The sequence below is a fragment of the Camarhynchus parvulus genome, chromosome 24, assembly GCF_901933205.1.
Source record: "Camarhynchus parvulus chromosome 24, STF_HiC, whole genome shotgun sequence".
NCBI classification, from domain to species: domain Eukaryota; kingdom Metazoa; phylum Chordata; class Aves; order Passeriformes; family Thraupidae; genus Camarhynchus; species Camarhynchus parvulus.
Genome location: NC_044594.1, coordinates 7,613,028 through 7,628,597, shown reverse-complemented (window position 1 = coordinate 7,628,597; position 15,570 = coordinate 7,613,028). Strand labels below are relative to the sequence as shown.

Genomic DNA, 15,570 nt, shown 5'->3' with positions numbered 1-15,570 from the left:
GGGAGGGGACATTCAGGGCCTGCCAGCAGCAGTAGGAACTGAGATCAAACAAGTGGAAGGTGTCCTTGCCCATGGCAGGGGCTGGAATGAGTTTAAGGGTTCAAGGTCCCTTCCAACCTATCCAATTCCATGATTCTGCTGCTAATCTCTGTCATCTTCCCCCTGCCAAGTACTGCTGAGAAAAAAGAGCTGGCTGACCTGAAGAGGTTAACAAAGACATTACCTAAAAAGCCCTCAAGCAGAACTATTTTGCAACACCTACTTCAAAAATTCCCTGTTACTTCTGTTTAAACACCTGAAATACCACAGAAGGAAATCATCTTAATTTCCACTCCAGTAACATTTCCATCATTGCTTTATTGATTCCAAATCAGAGAGGAAAAAACAATTTAATTTACCAATATTTTTACTTCCCTTACATGGTTCACAGCCTTACTGATTGGAGGCCACAGAGCTCAATATTTCTGTACATAACCTTAGTATTTCATTTGCAGTTTTGTGCTGCAAATGCTTCTTTGAGATTAAGCACCAAGATGTGGTGGGAATACAGAGAACAAGCAGTGGCTGGGAAAAGTTTAGGAAACATTAGGAAAAGTTTGCTGGGAAAAGAGGGACTGCTTCTAGCTAAAGGAGGGGATAAAAACCCTCTGGTTAGAGCCTGTGATCATCGGTTCCCAGGGGTGCTGTGAGCAGTTAATTCCTTCAAAATAAAGATTTCAGTGATCCCATGGGCTCACCTCTGCCTGAAGTTCCCATTTCAGAGGTGAGCAGCAGCTCTGGTGTTTGTTTTCCCAAGGAGGACGTGTGGCAGGCAGGCCAGGAGCAGGGTATGGAGACAGAGGCTTGGATTGACAGCTGTGATTTCTGGCTGCACAATGCCAGCCTGGCGACAGCAGCTCTGCCAGGCACGGCGTGCAGCTGTGCCAGCCAGCTGTGGGTAAGGCAGGAAGGCTGTTTCCACTGGGGCATCCCCCTCTCCACGCCCAGGGGAGGGAAACAGGCCAGGCTGGAACAGATGGAGGGATTTGAAGGCTCCTGGCTTCAGCCCTGTAGCAGATTCCTGGCCACAATCATCCTCATGACCTCGTTGGTACCTGCAGCAGGATGGGCATGCAAAGGAAACACAGTTAAGGCATGGTCCAGGATTTTCCTCCTCAAAAGGCAGAGATTTCTCCCCTGATGTGCAGTTTACAGCACAGAGGAGCTCTTCCCACCAGCTGAAGTGGCATTTAGGAGGGGTTGGGCCAAAACCCAACTGCCAAGGGCCAGCATATTGCTTGGGAAAGCTGCTGTTGCTGCTTTTTATGTGAGTGTTGGGAGGCTGCAGGAGCAGACATTGAGCAGAAGTGGATTTACAGCAACATCTGAGCTCTCTGCTGTACATTTAACACATACACCACACACAGGCTGCAAACCCACTGGGTGTAAGACAGAGCATGTCCCTTACCAGCTACCCTAGTTGTAGGTGAGGGGATTTCAAAGCAGGGAAAACAGAATATTTAGGAGGCCAAATTGAGATAAGAAAAGGCCAGATACTGTTAGAGACACGATGTCAAGGAGTGCAAACAGACCAAAATCACTGTTAGAGACACGATGTCAAGGAGTGCAAACAGACCAAAATCACAGGAGAGGAATTGTTAGGAAGAATCATCACGTGGCCAGAAGTAATGGGATGAAACTGGACAGAGGCACTGCTAACATGACAACTAAATATATTCCTCTGCTGTAAGACTCTTAAAATAGCCAGCTAAATATCTTCCTCTGCCTTCACACAGCCAGAGCTCCCAACCAGGGCACTGACACAGGGCACACATCATGCTCAGAGCAGAGCAGGGCTCTGAAACCCAAGAATCAGACTCATGTGGGAAGGTGAGGGCCTCCAGGGGAGTTTTCCTCCCAACCCCACTGCCAACTTCACTTGTTCTAGGAGTGTCTTTTACCTTCCAGGATCTGGTGCACTCTGATGTCTCGCACGAACTGCTGCACAGCGTAATCCTTCAGGTAGCCATAGCCTCCATGCATCTGCAGAGCCTGGTTACAGATCTAAGGGGATAACACTGCTCTGAGGTGACTCGTGCAGGACACAACAGTGGCAGAAGTTCAGTAATGACCCAGGAACCTGGGCTCACTTTTTTTCCCTGATCACCTAATCTCATCTCTTAAAAACGTGGTGTGATTGTCAGACCCCATCAGTGCTGCTCTCAGTGTAATCACCTTCCCTGTTTTATGTTATGGCTGTGTTTGTGTGAACAGCAATGCCCAGAAATACCCAGGGATGGGTATAGACACCCAGGGATGGGTACAGACACCCAGGGATGGGTATAGATACCCAGGAATGGGTACAGAGATACCCAGGGATCCGAATAGACGTCCACAGATGGGTACAGATACCCAGGGATGGGTACAGATGCCCAGGGATGGGTGCAGAGATGCTCAGGGACGAGTATAAATATGCAGGAATAGGTATAGATACCCAGGAATGGGTCGACAGATACCCAGGGATGGGTATAGACACCCAGGGATGAGTATAGATACCCAGGGATGGGCACAGAGATGCCCAGGGATGGGTATAGACACCCAGGGATGGGTATTTTTAGGGAATAAGTTGATTTTCGCTGCATTTCTGCGGTTTGCAAACCCGAACCGCCCGATCGCCACCTGGCGGCCACTCAGGGCAGGGGCTGGCAGGGCGCTGGTTTCCATGGAAACGCGACTCTGTGTGTCCGGTCCCCCAGTTTGGGATGGAAAACGAACAACAGCAAAAATTCAAACTGCTGAGCACATAAACAGCTTCTAAATGGCACTGAGATAGGAAATACCAAGTTATTTTCCTCCCTTCTTGCTTTCTCTTTATGGGGGCATTTTGATAAAGTAACAAAGTAAGGTATTTTTCAGTGATAAGATAATTTTCAAAGCAATAACATAATTTTTCAGAGGTCTAGAAAAGACTTGCTACCTAAGAATGATCACTCTGCAACATGCAAATTTTCCTTGGAAAATAGAAATGCTCTGCTCCCTGTCCTGTCTCTCTTTTGGCCCCCTAGGAAGAAGAGTGGAAAGATGTTTGAAATCTCTCAGATTAATCCTGCAGCCTCCACATGTCTTATAAAACATCCTGTCCTCAAATGAGACTCCTGTTGGCTTTGGGTTGTGTAGTGGTTTTGGTTCACCAATGTAAAAATCTTAATCTTTAAATTAATATAATATAATATAAGAGAATGTAATGTAATGTAATGTAATGTAATGTAATGTAATGTAATGTAATGTAATATAATATAATATAATATAATATAATATAATATAATATAATATAATATAATATAATATAATATAATATAATACAATAATAAATTAGCCTTGTAAGAACGTGGAGTCAGACTCATTCCTCCTCCATCCAGGGTACCTCACAAATATGACATTATGATTTTTCAGGGAAAAGATCAAACTTCTCCCTGACACCTTGGCCATTAAGGAGGGCATCTCCAGGCTTGTAATGAGGATGCCAAGAGGAGTTTGAGGCACCTACCCCAAAGCACTCGTCGGTGGCGAAGAGCTTGGCCATGGAGCAGAGCACGGCCAAGGGGGGCCATTAAGAGGGGCATCTCCAACCTTCTAATGAGGATGCCATTAAGGGGGGCATCTCCAACCTTCTAACAAGGATGCCAAGAGGAATTTGAGGCACCTACCCCAAAGCACTCGTCGGTGGCGAAGAGCTTGGCCATGGAGCAGAGCACGGCTGCGTCCTCCCGGCCCTCCTGCAGCGCCCGCGCCGCGTTGCGCACCATGAGCCGCGCAGCCACCAGCCGGGTGGCCATCTCTGCCAGCCTGAACTGCAGGTACTGCAGAGCCACAGGAAAGCTCCATCAGCACCTCACAGGGGTCTCAGCCAAGCTGCACCACTGCCAGGCAGGGCTTGAACCACAGCTCAATAGAGAGAGGCAAACACAGCCCCACCACCACCAGACAGGGCTGGTAGCCACAGCTCTCTCCATAGAGAGAGGAAAACTTTCCCTGGGGAAGGCAGTGAGAAGATCAGAGAAAAGAATAAGAAATAATTCTTATCTCCACTTGCTGCACCTGGTGTTGTGCACGTGTGGAATGTGTTATGGGGATTTGGTTACCAAAGGGTGGTTTCTTAATTGGACACTGGATGGTGTTTGGATTGACCAATTGGATCCGTCTGGATCGGACTGTCTGTAAGGGTGATGAGCTTCTTAATAAGTATAATATAATAATATAGCATAGTATAATAGTATAATATTGTCTGTAGTATAATATATATTATATACTGTAATATATATTATATAGTATAATATATTATATATAATAGTATAATATAGGATATAGTAGAATAGAATAGAATAGAATAGAATAGAATAGAATAGAATAGAATAGAATAGAATAGAATAGAATAGAATAGAGAAATTGATCAGCCTTCTGGAATCATGGAGTCAATGCTAATTATTACCCCACTCAATGGACCATTGCTACAATAAAGGCTCAGGTCTGACACGCTTCCTTACTAGGAAAAACATTTTCTTGACTTCCCCAGGGAAGGCCCTGTGAGGTGAGGGATGGCCCTTCCAGGATGAGGAAGGGCTCAGCTCTGGAGGGCAGAGCTGCTGCAGGGCTTACCTGGTTGTTGGCAAGGGGTTCCCCAAACTGCTTGCGGACAGTGAGGTGCTCCTGAGCCAGGAGAACTGAGGCATGAGCAGCTCCTAACGAGCAAGAAGCTGGTGGGAGAAGCCAAGGACACAGAGTGAAGGTGAAGCTACTTCAGACAGGCAAGAAGGTGCTGCCCTCCTCCCTTGGCTCTCTTTGGCTTTCTCACCAATGTTTATTCTGCCTCCATTGAGGCCCTGCATGGCGATGTTGAATCCCTGCCCTTCAGCTCCCAGCCGGTTGCCCACAGGAACAACGCAGTCCTCAAAGATCACAGCTCGAGTTGGTTGGGAATTCCAGCCTACCTGGGAAAAAACAGAGCTCCTTTGAGACTGCCTGAGGAGCAGCACAGCTCCAACACAGAACCACCAGCCTGCTCCCAACCCCTCGGTCTCACTGCCAAGCTGCCACAAAGCACCTGTGGTCTGCACGGTTTGGCCTCAGTGTGGAAACTGGAATGGGTGTTTTTGAGAAGAGGCACAAATCCAGTGATCTTGATTTTCCTGAGACTAAAATCCTTCACTTACCAAAGGGATGGGTATTGGGCAAACTTCACCACCTGGTAAAACCATGCCAGGCTGGGACTCCAATCCCATCCATGAAGAGATCCCTAATGCTTTGCACAGGCAAGCTCATTGGGACCAGAGAACACAGCCTCAAGCTGTGCAGGGGAGGCTCAGAATGGACATCAGGAAGAATTTCTCCATGGAAAAGGCTGTCAGGCATTGGAATGGGCTGTCCAAGGAGGTATTTGAGTGATCACCCCTGCAGGTGTTTAAGGAATGCCTGGATGTGGCACTCAGAGCTCTGGCAGACAAGTGAGGATCAGTCACAGGTTGGACTCAATGGTCTTGGAGGTCTTTCCAATCCTGATGATTCTGTGGTTCTGTGATCTCTGTCCTGCACTTCCCTCAAGCACACAGGAAGCACAACCCAAGCCTCTTACCTTCTTCTCCTTCTTGCCAAAGCTGAGCCCTGGCATTCCCTTCTCCAGCACGAGGCAGGAGATGCCCTTGGGGCCTGGGCCCCCTGTGCGACACATGACCACGTACACATCGGTGTCACCTCCCCCGCTGATGAAGGCCTGCAGGAGGGCACAATGAGAAAAGTGAGGCTTTGGGGGGAGGTTTGTAAACTATCCCTGAGCCCACAGCAGCAGCTGGCAGGGTACAGAAATGGAGAAGCAAAGACCCCACAGCCAGAGGCGTTTAGGGACTCAGCTGGTGAAAGCTCTGCAGAGCAGGTCTTGCCTTGGGAGAATACACAGAGGTGAGGAGACAGAAGGAATGGGAAGGACAGTGAAACCCAGGCAGCTTTAGCAGGAGCAAAGAGGTACCTTGGAGCCATTCAGGATGTAGGAGTCCCCTTTCCTCTGAGCTGAGGTCAGCAGGGAAGCTGCATCACTGCCACTCCCTGTTTGAGAAGCAAGGAAGCAGCCAGTGAAGCAGAAGGTCCAGAGCCTACAAATTCTCCCTGGGACCATACCCTGACACCTGAGTTTGTACCATGAGCATCTCAGCAATCATCATCTGCCTCTCCCCAACTTCACAAACGAATATAGAAAGAAACATTTCACTGCCAGCCCTTTGCAATGTTCATGTGCAGTTAAAGAGAGAGAAGATGGCCTGGTTGAGGATGCTCACCTGGCTCAGTCAGGACCTTGGGTCACCTGGCTCAGTCAGGACCTTTGCAATGCTCATGTGCAGTTAAAGAGAGAGGAGATGTCCTGTTTGAGGATGTTCATGTGCAGTTAAAGAGAGAGGAGAAGATGTCCTGTTTGAGGACGCTCACCTGGCTCAGTCAGGCAGTAAGAGGCAAACTTTTCCATGCTACAGAGAGATGGGCAGAACCTGCGCCGCTGCTCCTCGTTGCCAAAGGTGTCGATCATCCAAACACACATGCTGGGGTGGGAGAGAAGGAGCAGCATTCAGGAACAACATAAGTTGTACAAGAACATCCCTGGCTGAACAGAGGAAAGCTCCACAGAGCTGAGCCACAAGCCCTGAGGCCTGAAAATGTTACACCTTCCATTCACCACAGACTCACTGCCCTGTGGAACAGCAGGTTTAAGAGCCTCAGTCTCCTCTCCAGGCTCAGCCCTGCTCCCTCTTCAGGAAACTGCACCTGAAGAAAGAGCAGCATCATTGCAGCTCTCTGTGCCAAGTGACCTGTCACTGGACATGTCTGTACAAGCAGCACAGCCCTGGGGTCAGGTGGTGCCTCTGGGCTCTGTCACAGCACGGCTGAGGCACAAAGGCTTTTTCCAGGCAGGTTACTATCTATAGACAGCTTAAGTGGCAGAGCAGACAACAAAATCCAGAACTTAATCCCATCTTGCATGCCACAAAGCTAAAATTACTTCTTGCTGGCATCTCAGTCCTTGTGGCCTATTTGTTTACTGCCATCCAGGGATCCTCACAGGGATGTGTGTACTCGAGGTCAGCATTGAAATATATAAATAATGAGCAGCAGCCAGGGAGCTGCCTCCAGCTGGATTTAGAGCCCACAGAGCAGCCAGGCTGACACCATCCACCCCTGCACAGACACTCACTTGTGGATGCTCATGTAAGCAGTGGTGCTGGTACATCCTGTTGACAGAGCTTCAAAAATTATGGAGGTGTCAAGTCGTGACAATCCAGAGCCACCAACATCTGGTTTCACATAGATCCCACCAAATCCCAGCTGGGCTGCCTTCCTCATCGTTTCCACAGGGAATATTTCCTATTGGGAAATAGGAAATAGGAAAGATACCCCAATGAATATTCAGGGTTAGTTCAGTCCCTTTGGGTAGCCCTGGGCTACCAATTTGAGTCCCACCATCCTGAAGAGTTTAAGTCAGCTGGGTGGGTCAAAGAAGAGGTGGTACCAACACAGACACATTCCATCTTCAGCAGTGAATCCAGGATCCAGGTGATTGAATAACCTGGCTAGGAATGCTTCAAGGTATTTCTGATGATTTCCCCTGCCCCAGCTACAGCAGCAGCTACTGCAGGAACCCCTCAGTGAGACCTGTGGGTCACAACGTCCTAAGGGAGGAAAAAGGGAGCAGTGCAACCCTTGTGAGGCTGTCCTACCTTCTCATCCCACTTGGCCATGTAAGGAGCCATCTCCTTGGCAGCAAAATCAAGGGCAACTTTTTGGAATTCCTTCTGATCCTCAGTGAGTCCAGTGGATGCTAGAAAAGAAGCAAGAGATGAGAACATGTGTCTGTTGAGGGAAAGCAGCACAACCACCTCATCTATACCCCAAACAATTTCAAGGTGCCCCTTAACTCATACAAACAGTTCAGGGTCTCTGCTGCAGAGACCAGTTCTCTGTTCCTCAGGAATACAATGAACTGTGCTGAGAGCAGGGGGCTTTGGGAGGGTCTTTCTTGGGACAAAACAAATCCAAGATCCCAGCTGGCTCTCTCTGCTCCATGCTAGCTACATTAGAAAGCCAGGACAGGGGAGCACAGTCACTCCATTTCACTAAGTCTGTGCTAAAGAAATCTGAGGGAGCAGTGCTAGGACTTCAAAGAAAGGAGATTGGAAGCAAATAAAGAATAAAGGAGCCCTTTGGAAACAGCATCTAAAGCTTTAGGTAAGTTCTGCATTTGAAACCTGCTTCACCAACACATAGATCCAACATTGTTTTGTTTGTTCCCCTCCTGAAACTCACAGCTATGCTGCTGCCTCAATATTAAATGTTGTTACATTTAGACATCAAAGCAATTCATCTGCAAAGTGTTCTGGAACCAGAATGGTTTGGATTGGAAGGGACCCTAAAGACCATCTTGTACCAACCACCTGACACCTTCTACGAGATCAAGCCCTGTCCAACCTGGCCTTGAGCACTGCCAGGGATGGGGCATCCACAACTTCTGGGCAACCTGTGCCAGCTGGAATTCTGCCAGAGGAATTTCTTCCTAATATCTAACCTGAATCTCTCCTCTTTTAGTTTAAATCCATTCCCCCTTGCCCTATCAGTCTGCCTATATAAAAAATCACTTTCCTTGTTTTTAGAAATCCCTCTTCTTTTCAGAGATATTCTTTGATTCACTATCAAATCTGAAAAACCGTGAAAACCTAGGTAAGGGAGATGTCGCTATAGGATACGAAACAACATGAGCACACACACCACTTCTCTTAAGGTGAAGAAAAAAGGAGTTTATTTTCTGACTCTATCATTTATAGTTTTCTAAAAGAGACAGTGGATTGGAGGGTGAAAGTGCTACCTCTCCAATGACACTGGACAAACTAACAGTTCCTCAAATTTCTTTTCTATTATAAAAAAATGCAAAACAATAAGTTATTTACAGAAAGTATGTGAGAAAATTTACTACAAAAATGTAAACATTAAAAAGTTTAAAAAATCTTTAAAAATCAGAGCAACATGGAGAGGGATGTACCTTCCTTGTGGGCATTTTCCCATTATTGAGCACAGTCTAAAGAGGTAAAAGAAGGGACAGGGAGAGGGATAGACCTTTCCTTGAGGGCTCTGTCCCACTGCTGAGCACGGTCTAACAAGGCAGAAGGAGGGACATGGGGAGGGATGGACCTTTCCTTGTGGGCTCTGTCCCACTATTGAGCATGGTCTAAAGAGGTAAAAGAAGGGACAGGGGGAGGAAAAGACCTTTCCTTACAGTCTCTGTCCCACTGTTGACCACGGTCTATAGAGGTAAAAGGAGGGACAGGGACAGGGATGGACCTTTCCTTGCAGGCTCTGTCCCACTGCTGAGCACAGTGTAACAAAGTAAAAGGAGGGACAGGGAGAGGGATGAACCTTTCCTTACAGTCTCTGTCCCACTGCTGAGTACGGTAGGTAGAAGAAGGGACAGGGAGAGGAAAAGACCTTTCCTGGCGGGTTTTGTCCCACTGCCAGGCACCCGCTGCGCGTGTCCGCGCCCGCACCGCCCTGAGCCGGGAGCAGGACACGGGGAGCGGTGACACACGGAGCAGTGACACGAACAGCTGGGAACATCCCTCGGGGCGGGGACAGGACCCGGGGGCCACCGACCCGCCGTCCATCATCTCCCCCAGCCCGCCTCCCCCGGGCCGCGGGGCCGGGCAGCTCCTTACGGTCGATGCAGGACGCGATCCCCCGGCGCCCCAGCAGCAGCCGCGCCGCCGCCCGCGGAGCCGCTCGCCACGCCATGGCCATGGCCGTGCGGGGCCGCTCCGCTTCCCGGCTCCTGCCGGCTGCTGCCGGGGCAGGCTGGGAGCTGTAGTCCTGCCCCCAGCACCGCCCGCCCGGGCGGGGAGGGAGCGAGGGGAGCCGGCCCTGCCCCGGCCTTTGCATAGCGGGCACCGCTTCCGAGCGCGCTTCCTCCTCCTCCTCCTCCTCCTGCTCCCCGCCCGGCACCGCCAGCATCCTCATCGCCCCGAGCAGGACCGGCGGCAGCGGCCCGGGCTGGTGAGCGGGAGCTCGGAGGGCTGGAAGGAGGGAGGGAGGAAGGGGAAAGCTTGGCATAGAAGGCGGAAAAGTTGATGCCGGCCGGCCTGGCAGGAGGCGGCGGGCTCGGAGCCGTGCGAGTGCTGCTGACAGAGGGGGCAGGGGATGGGCCGGCCGGAGCCCCGGGGTGCGCGGGGCTGGGAGGGACCTGGGGGTCAGCGGTGAACCCCCCTGGCCACGCACGGCCACCTGCGGCCAGGTGCGTTTGGCGCTCTGCAGGGAAGGAGCCGCTCCCGAGGGACTCGGGCGAGCCCGGCCAGGGGCAGAGCCCAGCAGAGGCAGGCAGAGCCCAGCAGAGGCAGGCAGAGCCCAGGCAGAGGCAGGCAGAGCCCAGGCAGGGGCACGCAGAGCCCACCAGCCGCAGGCAGAGCCCAGCAGAGGCAGTCAGAGCCCAGGCAGGGGCAGGCAGAGCCCGAAGCCGCAGGCAGAGCCCAGATAGCGGCAGGCAGAGCCCAGCAGAGGCAGTCAGAGCCCACCAGCCGCAGGCAGAGCCCAGACAGCCGGGGCGAGGCCGGGCTGAGCCCTGGGGAGCAGCCCAGCTCCTGTGCCAAAGGCAGAGAGGGGCCGCGCTCTGCCCACGCACCTTGGGGATTGCCCGGGTGCAGCAGCGATCCAGCCCTGCTGCTGGTGTCCATCAGGGCTCCAGGGTGCGGTCCCCAAGCCCTGCCAGCATTCACACTGATAGAGGAAGTGGCTGAGCTCAAGGAAAGATTTATTTGCTCTCCACTCGCCCTGCAGCGCTCTCAGCTCTCTGCCTCAGCCGTCTGTACTTTTTTCAGCCGCCTGGAGCAGCCGTAATTCCTCCCCCTTCTCTCGTCCATCAGGTGCTTCTCAGTGAAGAGAAGATAATTCAGAGAGACCAGCGATGCCTTGGCCGAGCAGAAAGAGAGACAAAGGAGCAGTAGCAGGTCTGTGCTGACATCCTGACTGATTTAGCACCTCTCATTTGAGCTTCCAGGCTATAGTGAAACTACAGGCAGCCGTATTAACCGTCTGTCTTTCACAGGCAGTGTCTTACAGACAGCATTTCCTGTGCCAAATGGGCTCAGCACCCAAGCATGACTGAAACAAGCCTGCTAGGTGTGTGATAAGGACAGTGATGTATTCTCAGCACAAGGGGCTTAGGAAATGGAATTCAGGCCCATTTTTGCACAGCAGATTTGGTCGGTCAGAGTACACCCAGTGCAGTGCCAGGAAACTGATGTGGTACCAAAAAGAAAAAGCAAGAAAATGGCACTGGAGGCATCATGATGTGGTGTTTAAAGTACAAGATAAAAAACCTGCACATCTGTGCCACTCAACTGCTTGATCCACTCTAGCAAATAACCACATTTTTACCTCTTAATCATTAATAACTGGGGTTTTTTTTGTCCATGTCCTGAAGAAACAAAGGATCCCTTCTGAACAGGTAGCTCAGTGGAGGTTAACCTAAGATTTCCAGCTCCTGCAGGAATTGAAATAATTTGGTTTGCTTGGTGAATGTTCCTCTTACTCACCAGATTTACCTAAGTCTGCTTTGTTGCCTGGAGCTGATTTCTCAGCAATTAATTAAAAAAAATTCAACTACACTTCATGTGGGCAAACATGGTCTATCCTGAGGTCTTTTTATTACTAACTGGAAATATTAAAGTACATTTTTGCAGACAAAAAAAATCTCCTTATTTCAGATGCAAATTAGAAATACTCAGAATCATTGGTGCATAATGCTGCTACCTTACCCTGAGCACCTGGGGTGCCCCAAACTCCTGCTGCAGTCAAATGTGTGAAACCAGCTTGGACAACTAAAAATATTTTTTGAAACAAAATGTGTTTTATCTCAATGTCTTTTAAGATAAAAAAGAGCCTGATGCTAAAATTGCCAAAACCGAAAAGGAGACTTCGGATAAGGAGGAAGAAGAGAAGTCTGCAAAACCCCCAGCTGGGAGCTCCAAGTCAGGATGGAAGAACTGGAAGAAAAAAGAATCTGAGTCTGGTGGGGAGGAAAGCAAGATCACATATTGTCACTGGCTGCTGAAATCAGAACCTGAGAGCAGGCTGGAGAAGGGGGTGGATGTGAAGGTGAGCACTGACACCCCCTCACTCAGCAAAGGACAGCAGCAGGGCCACTCCTGCCCACCTTTAGTGCCCAGATGCTGAGAGACAGCATCAGGCAATTCGGATTGTTTTATCTTCTCAAAAGCCATTTGTCCTCCTGGAAACAGCAAAACAAAATGTTCTTGTCCAAGGTGACAACCTTGGGGTTTCATACATGTAATACAAGAGGAAATCAGCTCCTCAGGATGCTTGGCTGCTGGTCACAGGAGCAGCATCTATTTCAGACTCTGCCTTTACTCTGCTGCTTTGTAAAGGTTTTTCTGTAGGCCCTGTGGGAGATGAAAATTGTGTCAGGTTTGTGCTATAATTGAAGGAGCTGCTGGCAACAAATGCTTAGGCTCAGAGCAATGATACTGTAAAGATCAGAAAGCTCCTGAATGAATGTTTATTTTCATTTCATTTGGCAGTTCAGTGTTGACGACTTGAAAGCTCAGCCTAATCAGACGACCTGCTGGGATGGAGTAAGGAACTACCAGGTAGGAAGCACATGGGGGCACTGAAATAGCAGTAGAAGAAGGTGGCTCTGCCCACAGCTTGTTCCTGTGCCTGAAGCATTTCCTCTTGGGGCACTCTGCCTGTTCATGCAGGTGCATTTTGGCAGGGACCTGAAGTCAGCTCCTGCTTAGTGGCCTCAAGGTCAGAGGTAGATTCAGACTGGTGAATATTCTGTCAAATCACCCAGTTTTTCTTTCACTTAGACCAACCTTTGATACCTGACAGCAAGTCTGTACTTACCCAAATGCTCTGTCAGTGCTCAGCTTTCTGTTCCAAAGGAATGTCATGTGTGTTCCCCTGCTGTGTATGCTCCCTATACAGGATTCCCTGTTCCCCTACACATGATCTGCTCTGAATTGTTTGCTGACAGCTCTCCTGGGCAAGGGTGGCTGAGCTGTTGGATTCCCACACACTTTCTGACCAACAGGAGCTTGCTCTTCAGCCTTGTTTTGAGTTTATTTAATTCCAACACAAAACCATCTCTATGACAACTGTAGGAAACATTATCTGAGTAATTCTGAAGCACATCTACCTCTCCTCTTGTTGGTTCCTGTTCTTGGCTGCTTCTAATGAAGCCCTGAGAGCTTGATGGAAAGAGCTGAAAGTCTCTTGTTTACTCCTGACAGGCAAGGAATTTCCTGAGATCCATGAAACTTGGGCAGCAGGCCTTCTTCTACCACAGTAACTGCAAAGAGCCTGGCATTGTGGCCCTTGTCAAGGTGAGCGTTTTGGGGAGAAGTGATAAGGAATGGGTTATCAAACAGCTCTCACTGCTTGTGTCTCAGCACCAAAGAGTGCAGGAGTTGTCCAGTGAGAGCAGGGAATGAGCCCAGGACACCTCAGCTCAGCACTCAGGGCTGACTCAGCCATGGGTCCCCAGAGAGATGGAACCATGCTGTGCTGTTTTCCTGCTGACATTTCGGGGCACTCCCAGCCAAGCCAAGTGCTGTTCCACACTCTGATTCCAGTCTGACTCACTACATTCTAGTCAGCAGAGCCCACAAGGCAGTAGAGTAAAACCAGGGCACAGAACAGCTTTTTCTTTAAGACAACTCATCACAAAGATCATCATCAGCTACCCAGTTTTCCCCTGCTGCATTTCCTTCCACACTGATCGCCAGCAGGTGATGCTGCACTCACTGTTCTGCACTTCTTCCACCCAAGAAATGTAAAGGAAACTGTTAGGATGGAGTTCAGGGAAAGCAAGGCTGATTTTTCACCAGGATTATTCCTTGTCACATCTCATGCCCTTTGCTGACAGGTGTTTTGAACTGATGGAAACTTTCCTCTCCCCTTCTGCTTCAGATCGTGAAGGAGGCATACCCTGATCACACACAGTTTGATCAGAAGGATCCTCACTATGACTCCACCAGCAGAAAAGAGAACCCCAAATGGTCCATGGTAATGTATTCCATTAAATACAGCTCTGTGTGCAAGCCAAGAGAAGGGAGAAGCCTCTTTGCATCATATTCAAAATCTTAAGCTTCTGTCCTGGCCTAGCTGCCTTTTTCTCTCTCAAGAGAAAATTCAATCCTGTTTTCTCTGCTTTTTCCCCAGTCCCTTCCAGGAGGCTGCCAAAATGTATCTCCCTAAATTTCCATATCTTGGCTGCAGAGTTGGCCTCGCTTCATTTTCAAATCTTGGCTGCAGAGTTGGCCTCCACACGTGGCAGAACCCTGAGTTAGAAAAATGAGCTAAGAGCCACTGTCAGTGCACAGCAAGCAGAGCTGTAGTTTTGAGGCACATTAGATTGTAGGGAAGGGAGTGTTTGTTCATGGGCTGCCTGCATCCCACATCTGAATTTTGCATTGTCTGTGACATGAATGCACCTTGCTGCTGCACGGTGCCAACAAATCACCTGCAGAACCCTGAGTTAGAAAAATGAGCTAAGAGCCGCTGTCAGTGCACAGCAAACAGAGCTGTAGTTTTGAGGCACATTAGATTGTAGGGAAGGGAGTGTTTGTTCATGGGCTGCCTGCATCCCATATCTGAATTTTGCACTGTCTGTGACTTGCTGCTGCACAATGCCAACAAATCACCTGCCACAGATCCTGGGAAGCTCTTTCAGCCTTCAGCAAGGCAAAGTTAGTGCACATCAGTCACTTCCTTCAGCTCTAAATCCTTATCCCTCCAAGATTTCATGGGCTGTGGAGGCTGTGTGCCTGTCCAACCCGCTGCTGGCCTCCCTCGCAGGTGGATGTGCAGTTTGTGAGGATGACCAAGCGCTTCATCCCCCTGGCTGAGATCAAGGCTCACCACCTGGCACACAAAGCAGATGGGGGCCCCCTCAAGGACATGATGCTCTTCAGCAGGCAGCGTCTGTCCATCCAGCCCCTGACACAAGGTGAGAACCTCCCGGCACTCTTGATTCCCTCTGTCAGGCAAGCTGCAAGCTCCATTTATGGTTTTTCTTTCCTTACCACAGAGGAATTTGATTTTGTCTTGAGCCTGGAAGAGGAAAAGCCACATTAAAGCAGCACAGCTCCCACCCAGCCCGCTGATGCCTCCTCCTCCACCAGCAAACTCTCAAGTTCACCTGCTCAAGTACAGCACCATGAACATGCCACCACAAGACCTGCAGCCACACGTCCCTTCCCCTGACACAGTTATTTTTGCTTATTTTTTCAATAAATAAAGCCTTTTGGAATCAACTTGGGTTTAAATAGTAGGAAAACCTGCAATTTATCTCTTAAGAAACAGGAACATCTTTGTTTAGTTTGGGGTCTAGTGCAGCTCCATGTACTGCAGAGGGACATTTTTCTGCAGGAAGGAATCCCTGAGTTCTGTCTAGAACCAGAAAATTTAGAATCATTGAATAGCCTGGGTTGGAAGAGACCTTAAAATCATCTCGTTCCACCCCCTGCCATGGGCAGGGACATTTTCCAC

General features: G+C 49.5%; 2 protein-coding genes across 2 annotated transcripts; one reads left to right on the top strand and one right to left on the bottom strand.

Moving 5' to 3' along the window:
- Positions 1 to 427: 427 nt before the first annotated feature.
- ACAD8 (acyl-CoA dehydrogenase family member 8) lies at positions 428 to 9,888 on the bottom strand. Its single transcript, XM_030964855.1, has 11 exons — positions 9,723 to 9,888; positions 7,737 to 7,837; positions 7,214 to 7,383; positions 6,454 to 6,563; positions 5,999 to 6,075; positions 5,609 to 5,746; positions 4,832 to 4,967; positions 4,636 to 4,733; positions 3,687 to 3,839; positions 1,941 to 2,043; positions 428 to 1,094 (listed from the first exon to the last, which is right to left on the bottom strand). The coding sequence occupies exons 1-11, from the start codon at positions 9,802 to 9,804 to the stop codon at positions 1,042 to 1,044; spliced, it is 1,221 nt and encodes a 406-aa protein (XP_030820715.1). The 5' UTR covers positions 9,805 to 9,888; the 3' UTR covers positions 428 to 1,041.
- Positions 9,862 to 15,309, top strand: THYN1 (thymocyte nuclear protein 1). The gene is made up of 8 exons (XM_030964856.1): positions 9,862 to 10,056; positions 10,920 to 11,003; positions 11,927 to 12,153; positions 12,597 to 12,665; positions 13,311 to 13,403; positions 13,990 to 14,085; positions 14,878 to 15,028; positions 15,110 to 15,309. The coding sequence occupies exons 2-8, from the start codon at positions 10,961 to 10,963 to the stop codon at positions 15,154 to 15,156; spliced, it is 726 nt and encodes a 241-aa protein (XP_030820716.1). The 5' UTR covers positions 9,862 to 10,056; positions 10,920 to 10,960; the 3' UTR covers positions 15,157 to 15,309.
- Positions 15,310 to 15,570: the final 261 nt, after the last annotated feature.

Bases quoted from the DNA above. Each gene is read 5' to 3' on its own strand.
- ACAD8 (XM_030964855.1), bottom strand. From the start codon at position 9,804: ATGGCCATGGCGTGGCGAGCGGCTCCGCGGGCGGCGGCGCGGCTGCTG. The intron at 3,840-4,635 runs GTAAGCCCTGCA...GTGGCTCTGCAG, and splicing joins AACCCCTTGCCAACAACCAG to TACCTGCAGTTCAGGCTGGC. The intron at 2,044-3,686 runs GTAGGTGCCTCA...TTATCCCCTTAG, and splicing joins CCACCGACGAGTGCTTTGGG to ATCTGTAACCAGGCTCTGCA.
- THYN1 (XM_030964856.1), top strand. From the start codon at position 10,961: ATGCCTTGGCCGAGCAGAAAGAGAGACAAAGGAGCAGTAGCAG. The intron at 11,004-11,926 runs GTCTGTGCTGAC...ATGTCTTTTAAG, and splicing joins AGACAAAGGAGCAGTAGCAG to ATAAAAAAGAGCCTGATGCT. The intron at 13,404-13,989 runs GTGAGCGTTTTG...CTTCTGCTTCAG, and splicing joins GCATTGTGGCCCTTGTCAAG to ATCGTGAAGGAGGCATACCC.